Source organism: Homarus americanus, unplaced genomic scaffold (genome assembly GCF_018991925.1).
Source record: "Homarus americanus isolate GMGI-L3 unplaced genomic scaffold, GMGI_Hamer_2.0 scaffold21914, whole genome shotgun sequence".
In the NCBI taxonomy this organism is placed as follows: Eukaryota; Metazoa; Arthropoda; class Malacostraca; order Decapoda; family Nephropidae; genus Homarus; species Homarus americanus.
This window is the reverse complement of record NW_024719665.1, coordinates 264,765-282,359: the sequence shown is the minus strand read 5'-3', so window position 1 is coordinate 282,359 and position 17,595 is coordinate 264,765. Positions and strand designations below refer to the sequence as shown.

General features: G+C 36.6%; 1 protein-coding gene across 6 annotated transcripts in view; it reads left to right on the top strand.

Annotated features, from left to right (window-relative positions):
- The window catches only part of LOC121860177 (inositol polyphosphate-5-phosphatase A-like), a 65,250-nt gene extending 51,154 nt beyond the window's left edge, over positions 1-14,096 (top strand). For 2 of the 6 annotated variants that reach the window (XM_042357237.1, XM_042357236.1), the window contains one exon: positions 5,692-5,889. In XM_042357237.1, the coding sequence (XP_042213171.1) occupies positions 5,692-5,748 (57 nt within the window). In that variant the 3' untranslated portion in view covers positions 5,749-5,889. Of the gene's footprint in view, positions 1-5,691 lie in introns of all 6 variants that reach the window. The other 4 variants (XM_042357235.1, XM_042357234.1, XM_042357239.1 and 1 more) reach the window with 4 other exon arrangements.
- The last annotated feature ends 3,499 nt before the right edge of the window (positions 14,097-17,595 follow it).

Here is a 17,595-nt window from a genome sequence, read left to right as displayed (position 1 = left end):
CTTCGACAGCCGGAATTGAAATTTTCTCGGAAAATCATTCACAAAGCCGGAATTTTGCAGAAAATTTCGGCTTTGGGAACGATTTTCCGGAAAATTCCAAGAACATTTTCCCGATACGCAGAAATTTCCAGGGATGGGGGAGTTTTTTCCAGGTTTGAGAGGTGAAAATCGGGCGCATTTTCCAGAAATTCTTTGAAAAAAAATTTTGGTGCCCGGAAAATTCCGGGAATGAGGAATATTTTTCCGGGTTCGAGAGATGATGTAATGGCCTATTTCTGGAACTTCCGAGAACATTTTTCCGCTACCCGGAAAATTTCAAGGGCGAGGGATTTTTTTCTCGGCTTTGAGGGAGTAGTCTCGTTACCCGAAAATCTCTAGTTCCCAGAAGTGCTCTGCACCAATCGTTCCAGCTAACGGAGATATCACTGTAATGTACCTGGTAATTCCATGTTTAGTCCATAGCTGCTACGCTTCCTTTTAGGAATGGCGCTTAGATTAGCACTAGCCCTACACTTTAAACTAGTAGCTAAAACAAAGGCAACGATTTTCCAAGAATGCACACGAACAACAATAGAAAACTGCAGGAGAATAGGCATTGTTTACAGTGCTTGGTGGGGGTCGCGTGTCAGTATAGTGGGAAATTTGAACCATTCTTAGTTGAGACTTCCACGCTCTATGGATATTATTCTTTGTAATCCTCAGGAGTGTGGGGACTTTTTACCTATACAGTGGTCCCTCGGTTAACGAATGCAATTCGTTCCAGAATGTCGTTCGTTAACCGAATCCATTGTTTCAATGGGATATTGGGTAATTGATTCCAGTATAAGGGCCTGTGCCTCTTATAACAATTTTTTACTTTAATACTTACAGCCATTGGTAGCGTGACGAGAGGAGGCTCGTGGGTATATGTAATGATAGTATCAAGTAATAGGGAAGAAATAACGGTAGATACTGTAGGTAAATAATAGACACAATATACAAATACAAAATTTATTTAAACATTAATATGGAGGTAGGAGAAAGAATATATGTACCAACAGACGAAATCTGGTACTATGCCCTCAGGCTCAACATACTCACACCACTACTGGGTGGACATACTCAATAACACTCACACCACTACTGGGTGGACATACTCAATAACACTCACACCACTACTGGGTGGACATACTCAATAACACTCACACCACTACTGGGTGGACATACTCAATAACACTCACACCACTACTGGGTGGACATACTCAATAACACTCACACCACTACTGGGTGGACATACTCAATAACACTCACACCACTACTGGGTGGACATACTCAATAACACTCACACCAGTACTGGGTGGACATACTCAATCACACTCACACCACTACTGGGTGGACATACTCAATAACACTCACACCACTACTGGGTGGACATACTCAATAACACTCACACCCCTACTGGGTGGACATACTCAATAACACTCACACCACTACTGGGTGGACATACTCAATAACACTCACACCAGTACTGGGTGGACATACTCAATAACACTCACACCACTACTGGGTGGACATACTCAATAACACTCACACCACTACTGGGTGGACATACTCAATAACACTCACACCACTACTGGGTGGACATACTCAATAACACTCACACCACTACTGGGTGGACATACTCAATAACACTCACACCACTACTGGGTGGACATACTCAATAACACAAACTCTTATAGTAACTTAGCACCATTAAGACCAGGGGCAACTGCCACTACAACACTCAGTCGTCAGTAGTGATACTCAAGCAACCGCCATGGGGGTCCTGCCACCATGGGGTACTTTCCAACGAACTCTGAAGATCCCAGTGGAATAACACAACCACACCATAGCCCTACTGAGTTAGACACTCATCCACCAATGATGGGGGCTGGTAGTGGTGTGTGGCTTGGTGATCCGGGGTCACCTCGCCGGCCGAGCGTTAGGGTCAGACAAGCCAGCTATGGGGCCCATAGGTAATCTGAAGTGTCTGACGGTCGGGTCTCACGAAGGTAACTGATCCTACTGGACCTCGGACATCTCCCCAGACATAGTGGATACAACATCCACGCTACAGACACGGCCTAGGCTGCGTTAGGGACCTGTATGGATGAAGGGACGGGCACTCACTAACGGTAGAAATGCCCGCGGGGCCCTCACTCAAAACAGACCAGGAGTCCACCTACTTCTATTCCGATGAATTAATTTACTGTACACTCTGACGTTGAAACTGAGACTATGAACTCAGTTTCATTCCCTACTATTATCTTCACTAACAATGCTCTGACTGAGCTATCAAAAGCAAAATTAAATTGATTACAAAGGGTTGGATGGCAACAGGTCCCAACATACAGCGTCTTGCTACGAAATCTGCGGATTATATTCAAAGTTTCCTTCAGACAAAGATGGCCTCTCGATGTCATCAAGGAAACAGAGAAAACGGAGGACGTTTCCACTGGGGGACTCAGAAGGTTTTGTGGACATTTGAGCGTAATATGAATCCTTAAGGTTTTCAGGTTAGCCGTCATCACGATCATGACACCAGGTCACCGAAAAGTACACACAAAGTAAAAAAAATGCAGTAAGGTACACTTACTTTGAGGTGTGTATGTACAAGGCTCCTGGTTGATGATGATAATGATGGGAATTAGAAGTGGGGTGGAGGAGAAGGGAGAAGAGAAGGAAGTGGATGGAGGAAAAATCACTTTCAGTGGACCCATGCTTGATGCCTCATTTCACCAATAAAATTTTAAGTTCACTAGGTGTAATTCAAGATTGTTTTCTTTAAATCAACACTGCACTGCGCTATATATTATCAATATATTAACTAAAGTTCAGAATGACCAACAATTTCAATGAAAAATGCAAAAATATTCAAGACACCAACAAAATAGGTGCTCTCTCCACAGAAAACAAAGCCAGACTGATGCCTGGTGACCGACCCACGCACCTGATGGGTGCACAGCTAACTAGTTCCCTGTATCAATATTAAATAAATATTAAAATGACTAATAATTTTAATATAAAACATTCAAAATTATTAAAAAGCTCAAATTTATTGATACAGGATACTTACTCCATTGGAAACGAATTTAAACTTAGAACAGATTACTGAATTGGCAGACTGGGCCATCAGCTGACCAGCTGATGCTCACAACAAAACGTGATTTTCGTAAGGATTTCGTTAATTGAATTTTTGTTCGTTAACCGAATTGAAGATTCTTATGGAAGGTAATTCGTTAACCGAGGCGTTCGTTAACCGAGGCGTTCGTTAACCGAGGGACCACTGTAGTTCAGCAATAATTTGGCCTCGTAAATACGAAACCACGGATATTGATGACTCGGATAACGAGGACTACACGCACACTACTGCCTTTCTGTAGTTTGTTGTAAATACATAAACTCAGCAGACAGTTCATGTGATAATTTGTGTCTTTCTTGGCCTGTTCTTATGCTGTTCCCTTATGCACCTTTATATCTACCTTCTTTTGTGTTGTTGGTCCTTCTCACATGATCGGTTCATCCAGCTTATCATTTTTACTGAGGTGCCTTGAACAGGGTTTTCACTTATTGTTTAGGTAGGAAACCCAGAGAAGATTTGAATGACTTTGTGTAAATTATTAAACAAACTTGTCAAACTACAGCACTCTTGAGCACTGAAATAGTAACAAATATAGTTCTCTTTTATCTTGTAAAAGAAAATTTTGTTTTAGGCACAATATAAACCATTTGAATTAAAACCCTGTTTGAAGATGCATGGTTGTGTGGGTGACACACATATGTGTGTTTGTGTGTGTGTCTTTGACTCGATATTATTTCCATAATACTGTATCTGCCAGATTAGAATCTTCCACTTAACACTGGGTCTTCTTCTCATCAACTAGAGTAAATAACCCATCTACTGTATATCTAGATCTTTTACCCAGACTCATATGAGTTGTCTCTTTATGTCTTTATTGTAGTTTGAATCTTGTATAATTGGTATGTAACAAATGGTATAAAAAATTAACTTGAAACTTGGTCAACTGTAACTTGTCATGGGTGATGAGCGAGTACAGTATTTGGTTCATATTAAATGTGAGAAACAGTCAATGTATAGTTTTGGAGACTTGATGCTGAAATATATGACCCTTCTGCATATTTGGTATTAGAGTTATGTTAATGGCTGTAGTAGGGATTATTAACGACAAATTGGGAATGGTAATATTACTATTTAGGACAATAAACAATTCTAGAATATATGAAAAGACATAGGATTTATATAGTATAAACTTATGTTAATGTAAGGCTTTTATCAGGTACAGTAATGTTTCTGTGGTGTAGAGGTTATATTTTTGTTCATATAAGTTAATAGATATTTATAGGAAGGTAGTACTGTACAATGTTATATATAAGACATTATTATAGAAAATAATTATACACACACACACACACACACACACATATATATATATATATATATATATATATATATATATATATATATATATATATATATATATATATATATATATATATATATATATATATATATATATATATATATATATATATATATATATATATATATATATATATATATATATATATATATATATATATATATATATAAAGATATACAGTTGTTCCCGCTTAACGCGTCAATTGAACCCACAGGGTACCACGTTATGAAACCGCTTAAGTGAACAACAGAACATATGGGATTAATTCCAATAGAGACTGGCCCGACTTCAAAACTCCACTTTTTGACTACACACAACTATGTTGTAGTAAAAATATTATCTTAACTTTATGATGGTATGCACACACAATTAAGAGAAATATCAATAATATTAGGTTTTTTAACACTTACATTAGTAGAAAAGATGGCTGGGCACACGGGATGGGGTTGGTTCCGAGGCAGAGGGCAGATTATTGGCCCTCACCTGTATCACTTGTATCACTATCCACCACAGAGGCTTGCAGGGCCTCTTTGTCAAACCCCTCAAAGTCCATATAAGTCCATATCCTCACTATAATTATCACTATCACTGATTTGGGCCGGCTGTGGTGGGTGGCGGGTGAAGAACTCGGTAATGTTTTGATGACTGGGCGACCTTGTGCGCATCGTGCCCGCGACGCTTCCCGCGTATTTGAGTAGATGAACCGCGTTAAGTGAAAGTTCGGTTCTGGCGAGGCACCGCGTATATGAGAAATCGCGTTAAGTGAAACCGCGTTAAGCGGGGTACAACTGTGTGTGTGTGTGTGTGTGTGTGTGTGTGTGTGTGTGTGTGTGTATATATATATATATATATATATATATATATATATATATATATATATATATATATATATATATATATATATATATATATATATATATATATATATATATATATATATATATATATATATATATATATATATATATATATATATATATATATATATATATAAAAAACACCTGTACTGTACTGGTAGAATCACATGCCATATAGTGAAGACTGGCTTTGTGTGCTGCATAGTTCAGGAACCTGAGTTTCTAAAGGAACCTCTCCATCAACCTCCTGTTAAATAGTATGATGTATCTCACAGGTTATTAAACTAAACAGAAAAACTGTTTCATTGATAATCTGCTCTGGTAGATGTACTTCATCTTGGTTGTATGGTTGCATTGGTTACCTTGCCCCACAGATGATGGCACCCCCGTGGATGAACCTGTGTGGCAGCTCCGGGAGCCGGGAGAGATGACTGAACTGCCTAACCAGGAAACAGAAAATGTGGAGGAAGAAAGTGACCAGTCTGCTACAACATTGAGGTGTGGTCCACAGGGTATTGTGTCCACTCACTACTTGGCTTCTGCCGCTGCCCCTCCTGACTCCCACGGTCATGTGTTCAGGGAAACAACTGTATAGTGTAGGACCAATCATCCTCGGCGTATTACTCAAGTCTCGTCTCAAGTTCTTACTTCAAACTTGTTTTCATTAATCTCTCCTGTCATATTGCAGCCTCTTTTGGGGTTCTGACTTCAAACTTGTTTACATTAACCTCCTCATCATATCACTGAAGCCTCACCTGAGGTACTGACTTCAAACTTGTGTTCATTAACAAAAGGGAAGTAATTTATTGCTGAAACTGGATAATTGACTGAGCTTTAAGTGAATGAATATTGAACAAGGTAATCCTCAATTGATTAGGTGTTCATGTAATCATGCCCATGATTTTTTTAATAATTTAATTCCAGAAAGAGTAAATGTTTCCAGATTTATGTGTTGCATTGAATACCAGGAACACATACATAGTCTTTATATACTGTATACAGAAGAAATATTACAGTCCAGTATAGATTATTCTGTATAATACTGTATGTGGGCCAGCAGTCTTCTTTTGGTGAAGGCCGACACCCAGTACAGTACAGTATATTGTTTGAGGTCAGGGTATGCTGTAACACCACATAATTACCGATAAATCATTTACTCATACTGTACTGTACTGTGTACTGTACTGTTCTGTGTACTGTACTGTACTGTACTGTACTGTACTGTACTGTACTGTACTGTCTAAACCATTCACACATTTTATCTCGACTCGCCAGAAACTTAGCCTTTTTTCTACTCAATTTTAATCTGTAAAATAAAATGTGTTGTTCAGTAGACCCTCAATGTAGTTGTTGCAACACTTACATGGGTGTGAGTAAGGCATTAAAGGATGAGTTCACCACATGTTGATCCTTGCCGTGAACCAGCATCACATGTGTATTCATCCAGAAACACATAAAGGAACATAGATGTTGTTGGTCCAGGTCTGCTGCCTTATTCCAATTCCTTTTATACTTTTTTAAGAGGTTTAATATACATTACTTAATTAACTTAAAAATATATATATTTCGGCCATGGGGGTGTACCTTAGTTGCATGATTTAATTATTATTATTATTTATTTATTTATTTTATTTTATTTTTTTAAATTACAGTACTCTAAGGGCTAAGAATTTCTTGGATACAAGACCCAAAAATATTTGTGGTGTATTGACCATGCATTTCTCATGCTTTTTTGTTTTGATATACTGGTGTAAGTAAACAAGGGAAAACTGATGTACCAAACTCGTATTTTTTTTTATTTTTTTTTTTTTGCCAGATTGTCTAGAGTTAGCTAGCTCTTAATATACATGTTCAACCTGGCAGGATCTTGAGACCTGAATGTACAAGGGGTTGCCATACCTGTGCCATGATATGTGATATCTAAAACTAAGAAACTGATTTATAGGAAGGTGTTTTTGCCACAGGATAAATGTGTTCAAATTTTTTTTGGGGTCATACTGGGTATGTCAGAGCTTGCCATGTAAGGAAGGCATGCAATATAATATGTAAAGAAAGCATTTTACCCTTTTCCCATCAAGTGGGAACCAGGGTATTATTATTAGTCGTAGTGAGTGTTTCCTTGTGTGTCAGTCAGTCACTGTACACAGATTAGATCAGGGAAAATTTTTAAAGGGAGATGGATCTGAAGGTAACTTGGAAAAAGGTTTATGAATCATTGTTCTGAATGACTCGGATCTGTTGTGTTACCAGGTTGTAATTGTGTCCACACACAAGTTGTAAAGACAGATGTAGTGTTTGCTCTTATTTTTGCTGACTAAGTACTATACTGTACTGCCATAATGCTACCCCAGCAGTGTTTTGTGACCTGGGCCAGTTTTAGGAAATTCTGGTGAAAATGAAGATGTGCATAGCAGCAGTTATTGTGTTATGAATATTTTTTTATTTTATGGATATCCAGGTCCAGAACATTTAGGAGGACTACAGAATTAAGAGAATGGAGAGCGCTGGGGATAACAGACCAGGCATAGATGTGGAACTTGGATTTGACAGGATGAGATAGTTAAAAATGCTGCAGTAGAAGTTACTAAAGGTAACACAAAAGTTTTACCTTTCTTATTGGAGACTTGGGGATCAGGAGGGAGGAAAGTTGTGTTGTTAAGCAGCACAGGTGTTATGTGAATAGAGCAGAGATGATGAGTTATAAGTTAACATAGAGGAAACTTTTAATTGACAAGACTACTTCAGGATTTTAACCAAAATTTTTAGGGCATTAGTCTTATGCAGTGTTTGATGTGTGCTCTGGTTTCACTTACTGGAATTCATTAAATGAAAAACTAGCCTAGATACAGGTAATAAATGTCTTGAAATGACTGATATTAATGCAAATTAAAAAGACTAATTCTTATCATCCATTGTAATGTTTTTAGAAAATTGAGTAGTTCCATTTATATTCCTTAAAAAATATGAAAGGAAAATTTCCAAATTATAAACTGATAGCTACCACATATATTTTTTATAACATTAGGTGTTTAAAGTTTGCCATTATTGTACGTAATGATAAGTCATATGTAACAAGAAATACTCAAGTTAAGAGAGGCCAGGGTAGATGCAAGTGTAAAACTAAATTTAAAGTTGGGGTCTTTAAGGAGCTGTAGGTTCATTAAAGGCAAGTGAGGACATCCTGGATACAGAAGGAGAAAATAATTTGAGGTGGACACTAACCATCATATGCAGCCTTCTCATTTTGAAGTGACTGGCAGCTAAATTACCATCTAATTTTCAAGCTGAGCCATTAAGTTTCCAGTTATTTAATGTTTTAAAGTTTAAAGTCATTGTATCTGTCACTGAAGAGAATGAGAACCTTGGGCTGGGCAGACAGTTCTTCACTAAAACCTCAAACTACAAGAGAATCAACCTGAACGTCACTAGCTTCCTGGAGGCCACCAGGTTCATGAGGAATTGAACCAGGCCAATGTAAAAAACAGCTACTAAGTTTATACTCCTTGAATATCTATCTAGTAAAAGAATGGCAACTTGCCGACCTCATAAAACTTGGTACTGTACAGTAATTACAGTTGTACCGCCCGCATCCCTGCGAGGTAAAGAATCCTGCACCCCCCTGCCTCTATAATCCCTTTCTACCGTCCCACTTTAAAACTAAATAAGAAGGCCGATGTAGGTAAAGAAATTATGAGCAGTGCTATGTCAGTGCTGGCATTAACCAAGACTTGACAACCTTCACCATCGTGGATATCCGACAGTGGCATTTTTCTTTTGTTTGATATACAGTGCTGTCTGTTGTTTTGTAATGTTAAGAAGGCTATAAGTGACGAGCTCTGGTACCCTGGATATTCTGGACTATAAATGGAAGTGAATCTTGGAAACTATTCATTATAATTCAGAAATGATGTATTTTTGACAAATATGCTTTGGGATGTTGACAATCGTAAATAACCATGTCATCAGTATTATGAATTTCAAAACACATTGTTTAGAATTTATATAAATTTATATGTAAATGTTTACTTTTGTAACTTAATAAAACAGAGTTTTTAGAATGTAAATATATACAGTATATATATACTATATTTATATATATATACAGGGTGTCCCCATATAAATTTGTTTCCTTTTGTGATTCATTATACTTGTAGTGTTACTGATTAATTAGATCCTGTATCCGTATAAAGTCATGCCGTCGTCTGCAAGAATACATCTACAGAGTACAGTAGTTTGTGATGGGAAATGCGGGACCACTTGGGAGGCACACAACATTTACCCCCTCACTCTGGATGGGCATGGAAGTTGTTTACTTTATGCTCAGCAGCGAGTGTTTGAGCACTGCAGTTTCTGGATATATTCCATTTATCATTTCTCCACACATATTACAAACTATTCCAAGAAGTGATAGTGCTGTGCCTACCCCAGAGAACACAAGGAAACCCATCAGTTTGGTATTTTGAATGAATTTGTCTTGAAAAATCCCTCGAACCAAACCCTGCTATTTCAAATAATTTTAATGGGGTTATGATCATTTCATTTTGTCACATTTTCAAGAAATAAAACGCTCCTTTGGCATAAGTAACGACACCCTGTACATGTATATATAAATATGAGATAATCGTAATGGAATAATACAAATGGTGGTTTAAAACATCTTTCCAGATTGGTATATTTTCATTGTAACTAAATTATTTATATAAGTATATCCATCATTTTTTTTTCTTAAGGAATGGCAAGCTATTTTAAATTGGAATTCTAACCAAATATGAACATATTTTCTGTGCCATTTGTGGGTACATAAAAAAGGTGCCAATGTAGAATAGCATTTGTTTATTATTCTTTCATAAAGATTTATGGCTTCTTTCTCAAAATATAACATTACTTTTTATATAGATATAATTTTAAGACACTTAAATATATTAAGTGTATGAACCTTTCATGTTGACTGCTGTATTGTTGCCTTTTACTAACCTTTATTGACTCTAGCTAGATACACTGTTTTGTATGTTGACTTGCTGCTCATGTGTCTGTCATACATGAGTCAAAGTTTATGAAAATTATTTTAATACTGTACAACATTCATTTTTTTCTCAAAGTGCCAACTAGTGTTGTACTTCGGGTAAAACTCGTGAATATGATTTTAGAATTGCAATATTCTGTCTTAAAACTCTGAGTTAGTTACAATAAGGCCAAAATTTTTAATTTTATTAATTGAGTAAATTTCTTTGTACCAGTACAGTATACAGGGGGTATACAGTTCTATCATTGTTATACATACCCATAATTGAGAATTATTTATTGTACATTTCCTTCTTGTTATAAACTCTGTCATCGTCATACCATAACCAAAAGTGGTGGAAATTATTGTACAACGTTGTGCATTTCTATACCTTGTAAAATATATATATATATATATATATATATATATATATATATATATATATATATATATATATATATATATATATATATATATATATATATATATATATATATATATATATATATATATATATATATATATATATATTTATTTTCCCAGTCAAATGTTATTGTTGGTAATTTTGAGTTTTTCCTCATCTGAGATAGTCTATTTTTTACTAGTTTGATTTAACTGAGGATTTATGTATAAGGGGTTGCTGGTCAAATGAGGTCCAGTCCTAATAGGTCCCAAGCTAACCTGACCAAACCATTAGGAATGTGGCCAATTAGGTCTTGGTTTCACTTCTAATTGTTAGATTGGGGCAGATTAAGGCTAGGCCACCTTTGGTCAGTCCCTGAATAGGGTACCACAGTGGCCTTGCTATCTTTAATTTTTACCTACCATATTCTTCACCATTTTAGGCCTGAATTGCACTGCTTTTGGTATTTCAGCTGTTTTCATATTGTAAAACATATCACTATAAAAAGTTTATGGGCACCATGGCTCAGTTGGTAGCACAACCCATGAGAGATAGGTTCTTTCTCCAGGCTAACTATGGTCAGCAGGGTGTGCTTAGCAGCCCAATCTTAAAGCCTTGAACTAACCCAATTATTCTCACCTGGCGGTTGCCCCCATATAAATTGTGAAAAACAGCATAAAGAATGTTAAGCTTTTTTGTAATGTTCACAATACAGTAATACGTATCTGTAAAAAAATCAATCATTTGTTGCAGCTGAAACTGTTATATCATCAAAATGTCATTTTCCATACAGTATGCCTCACAAACACCAGCAAAACGCACCTCATTGTTATCTTTACCGCCATACTCACGTTACACCAAAATGTTTTGTTCTTCACATCTTATCATACTAACCATCATCAAAGATCATTTTGTTTATTTTATTATACAGTACTTAGTTGGCTCACTGCAACAAAAGTAAAGTGTGTTCCTTAAAAAAAAGTAGAAATAGGAATACTGTATAACACATTACACATATTACTTGATAATTTGTGTGCGTACAGGTTTGCACATTCCATCATTGTGTGTGATACTAAATACTGTATGTTAAGTGTGTGTTCTTCTGCTTCATTACTTTATAACGTCTGTTTGACATCTCTCAAAGATGCTCTTTGAGTTCTCCCAGTTCTCAAATGAATCATTTCATCTGTATTTTATTCTTTGCCACTTGTGGTACCCAGTTTATTATTTATTTCCCTTCCAAAATGCTTGGCTGAGCATGTCTTAAAGTAACCTCTTACAGGTGGAAACTGAACCCTTTATTAAAGGACCGAAGCTAATATTTAATATAAATTAATACAAGTTTCCATCTTTTAATGTGTTTCATTTCCAAAGTTGACATTCACAGTACTGTGAATCCTCTCAACTATTATTGGTGTTAATCCCATGATAAAATGTTGAAAATGTAAATACTTTTTATTTTCAGTGTTTCTGTAGTCAGTTGTAGCAATCAATGAAAATTTTGCTTTCCCTGAATTATTTAACTTCGATGTGGAGTTACGCTCGCAGTAGAAATTATATAATTCTTCACGTACCTGTGCCAACTGCCCTATACATGTTAATCGTTCATGTTAAAAATAATACAATGTGTACCATGTGGTGTACAGATCAACTCTGCTCACACCACATGTGATAATTAATGTACAGCCAATGTTTTAAAGTTTTCATCACATTATATATTTGCAACCAAACGTTTGGTAAAAATAAATATTACCAAATGAGGTTGTCTTGTTCTGGGTTCATAATCATTAAAGTCATACCTGCTCACTACAGTTAAGTTTGTCATTGTGCCGTGGTGTTTCATAGTAGTATTAGTGGGAGATGTGTCATAGCTATTTAAATTAACATTAATATACGTGTTTGGTGGCAGAATGTGAGACGTAGAGATAACTTACAAAATACAATCATCTGTGGTCTGTCTCTTCGATGTATGAATGCTAATCTTAACCTTTTCCTCATAGTTTTATATACTTGTTTCACTTTCATTATTATAGTTTATCCATCAGTAGCGTATAAATTTCTCAGTGTTTACCATGGGAGTGCCAAAACCATTTCAGACAATGGGAGGGAGGGGGGGGGGCTGGTGATATCCTCATATAGTATAGGGGCATGAGGTCACCCTTCACTTACGCTACATGGAACCCCTCAGAAAGAAAAGAAAATATTGGTGAAGACTAGATATTGGTTATTAAACATTTGGGACTAATGTTATCTCCGACTCATCCTTTAAAATTGACATACATACACACTGCAGTACTATCTGGTACTGTCCCTCGCAAAAAAAGTATTTAAATTTCCCGTTGATAATTAGTTTCCAAGCTCCTCTTGATTCTGGTCAGCCTCTGCCATAGCAGGAAAGGGCTCGCAAGAGTGAGTAAAAAAAAAGTTTAGTTTTCCTCACGTCAAAATGTTTACTTTCGTCTCATTTCCATACCCAAAATTTACAATTTTAATATATTCTTGTACTGTACTTGCTTAGGTAGCACCTTTATTGTTCACTTATTTGCTTTTTATCAGTAGCAATTGGTGTTTAATTTAATTTATATAATAACTAAACAGTACAGAGTTTTCAGCAAATAATTCCATGTGTAGTCATTTTAAGCACTAAAGGTGTGGAGAGATTAAGCAGGTGGAATATTTGAGGAAAATTTATGCATGTTTCATCCTATTTTGAATAGACAAAACACCATAGATGAGACTGACACAATATTGTACATTTTCCAGTGTAACACAATGAGAGTTTGTCATGGTCAAAATATTAAAAGCAAGACACACAGTAATAAGTATTTATAGCACGGGTAAATTCTCAGCTGCCACTGAATACACAATGAAGTACTGTACGCCATATTCTTTATTTATACTACATGTTTCCTTCATAATGGTGGCATTAGTCATCTCAAGTAAACTTGGTTGCAGGTCAAATTGGTCCCATATACAATAGGTTCTGACCTAAATGAACCATTAGGATTGGGACCTGTTAGGATTGGGTCCCATTAGGACTGAGCCCCAATTTTAATGGTTAGGTTAGGTTTGGTCCTATTAGGCAGGACAGGCCCATTTTACCAATCGACCATATCCTCTGTTCAGACTGCTGTATTTTTGTTTTCTGTACAACATACTCTGATGTTGTGTCATACCTCCATTAATAGCATATACAATTAAGGATAAATGGTCTCAGAAACAATTAAGTAAAACAGGTCATTTTTTATTAAGATGATGCTATTTTGTTAACCTTAGCTAAATGTTGTGGATAAAAAATTTCATGACTTGTTGACTGAAATGGTTTTGTTAATGTGTATAAAATATCTGAATAAATTGTTAATTGCCCTTCAAAACTTTGTGAAATATTTTTTCCATTGTTGAAAATGTTTAATAGAAAATTTTTAAAGAATCCAGACTTTCCCTAACTATAAACAAGCTTGCCCTGGATCAACAATCGGAATAATTATCTTTTGCACTGACTGATAAAGATGATGAACCAGAATAAGAAAAATAAGATTGATCCCGACATCCAATTTCAGGGCCAAGCTTGCACCTAAGCAACTTCAGAAAGTGTGCTTTTCCAGGACTTGGAAGAGCTTGGCAGTAATACCTGGACTTGAATCTGAATAATAAGTAAAACTCCCCAAAAGTACAAGTAACAAAAGCCCAGGTTTTTCCTTCTCATACAATAGAGGGAAGAGGTCAAGTAAGAAACTGTGCATGTCTCATATTCTCTGGGATGGCCTTACAGGTCTTCCAAGATTCAACCTTGTTTATTCCTGGCTGATTTCCACACCAGCCCTTTAGAGGTGGAAGGGTTATAAGCTCAACTCAACCATAAATTGGGATTTCAGGGAGCAATCCTTCATTTATAGCTCGCCACCCTTCACTTGGTGGCTAAGTATCTGAAGTCAGCATAAATTAACATGGAGGTGATAGTGAATGTTTCAAATGCTTATGCTAGTGTACATAGCACCCCAAAAGAACAAGGATACAAGTTTCCTTCTAAACAGTTCATCATAAAGTTTTCTCATTCAAATAATTGCTCATCCAGTACTAGTTGAGGACAAGGAGAGAACTGATGCAAGGCCACTGAGGCCATGAGCCAGGGATAAGCAAGTGTGGCTGAGACAATGTGATGGATTTGATAATTGTGATAATAATAGCTGGTCTTTTGTTTTTCAAAAGTGCCAGTTCTTCTAAAGAATTCACTAGTGCATATGACTTGTATCATTCATATACAGTACTGTACTGTACTCTTTAAGTTTTAACACTTCCTAAGCCCTGTACTCCATCACTGTATCTAGTTCAGGATCATAAGCTTTCAAAAAAGAAAGGTCTTAGGTTGTTTCTTAAAGGCCTCCACAGAAGTCAGCTGCTTCATGGATGCAGGTAACTGATGTACACTCTGGGTGCTGTATAGGAAAAGGATCAGGCAGCAAAAAACATTCCCGTACCACACCAGGCTCCTCGATCATCACTACCATGCAAAATCATTCCAGAATGTGTTGTTAGAGGAATTAGTAGGTTGGCCAAATACTTAGGCTCACCAAACATTAGTGTCTTAAAAGTCATTAGACAGAGTTTGAACTTTATCCCAGCTTTTATTGGAAGCCAATGTAATTCAATCAAGAATGGGGTAGTGGGAGAGCAAAAATAAGTCTGGCAACCCTGTTCAACACTGTTTGAACTTTCTTCAGTAGATAATTAGGCAGGTAGACTCATGAAGAGTTACAATAGTCAACTTGAGACAAAATAAGTGAATGTAATAGTGTCACAAGACACTGTCTAACCTAAAACTGTTTAACAGCATATAGTAGATTAAGAATATGAAAGTTACAATTCCTAACTTCTGAATTTATATGCTGTTTAAAATTCAGTTTTGAGTCAAAGTACACTCCAAGATTGTGAAGAGAATCGACAGGACTGAGTTGTACTTCCCCAAAGTTTAAAAGAGCCAAAATCATCTGTGCCGTCTCCCTTCCTATTTCCTTTGATGACGATAATCTCGGTGTTGCCGCCATTCAGCTTAAGTTTTCCCCTAGCCATCCAAATCTTAATACAGTATCAGACATCAAGGATTTCATTATCTCAATATCCTCAACATTTCTTATTTCCACATACAACTGTGTGCCATCGACAGAGAAATGGTAGGCAACACAATGAGCATCCAGCAGAGATGCAAGACTACTGGTGTGGACTGTAAAAAGAAGAAGTCCCAAAACTGATCCCTGTAGGACTCCAAACTGCAAAGGGAGCGGGTCTGAAATGGTCCCACCAACCATCACATGTTGGGATCATTCTGACTTAAGCAGTGAGAGTACATTCTCACAGACACCAAACGACCAAAGATCCTGAAGCAACAGAAGATGATCAACCGTGTGAAAAGCTACAGAGAGATCCAGCAAGACCAGGAGGGAGGACTTCCTGTGCAAGCATATATTACTAAATCATTATGAATTTTATTCAAGGCAGTATATGTTGAATAACACTTCCTATAGGCTGACTGGACCAGAGGGATCACTCCATTTCTTTCAACAGAGAGAAGTAACTGATCCAGGATAGTACGCTCTATGATCTTTGATAAGAATGAAAGATTGGAGACTGGATGATTCATTGACATATTTTCAATATCAAGACCAGGTTTCTTAAAAAGTGGACATAATAAACCCTGTTTCTCAGATTGCACAAAATTGCCCTCTGCAAAACATTTATTTATGATTATACAAATAAAGTCTGGAACATGTTCATAAGTGAGTGGTACCTTCGATAAATTTACAGAATCAAGACGACAAAAAGTTTTCTTTGAATTCATGATATAGTGCAGAATGTTGTTCATCCCATCAGGACAAAATGATGAAAGTGAGATTTATGGCATAACTCAATTAAAATTTAACTGAAAATTATTCAATTAAAGAAACACAATCAGGGTAATTTCTTATACAGGCATGTGATATCTTTGTCATAAAAAAAAATAAGGAAAAATCTGAGGCACAGTAGTTCCAGACCTTTAGCCCAACAGCCCATTCAAAACTGCATACATTTTTTCTGATCACTGCCACAAGAAGCGACTTGACTTCTGTTGTATTCAACTTTCCATGCCTTCACTGAACAAACACCAGCCCTACTACACAGTCATATGCAGTACTCTGATCAAGAATGGTCTATTCACCGCCTGCACTTCTATGATCCCTATGAAGAGAACTTATATACAGTACTGAAATTTTCTTCGTGACCTCTGGACAATAACAGTCGGAAATGGATTGGAAGACATTATTATGTAATTTAGGCCTTCTCATCAGAGGACTTCCTGATTAATCTTGGTCTGGTCAATGTTTCTATAGTTCCTGTAAGAGGGTCTTGGGATATTAAAACAAAAGTACCAAAGCATAGCCAGAGACTGCTGGATTGATCAGGTCAACATCTAATACATGATCACAGTAGGAGACAAAACTAGGTCTAGTGTGTCCAACAAGATGTGCTGGACAACACACATATTGGCAAAATTTTTGAGAATGAGAATTAAAAAGAACTCGGAAGAAAAAGGTCATTACAGAACAACCGTCGCCCATTCTTCCCTGAAAAAGTCTTAATAAATAAACCAAATTGATCCAGGAACTCCCTATCTGTACCTGGGTGACCAGGACGATACACAACATCAATTCTAATAACTGGGCAATGAAGATTTATTAATGCCTCCATAAATTCAAAGGAAAAAAGGTAACTAGTAATCATTCTTATGTTGAGCAGGACCACAATAGATCAGGGCCACCCAGAGCTCCTACGGCAGGTGTGGGAACATGAACAAAAGAATAATGTTGATGTCTGATTCATACAACCACATTTCAGGTA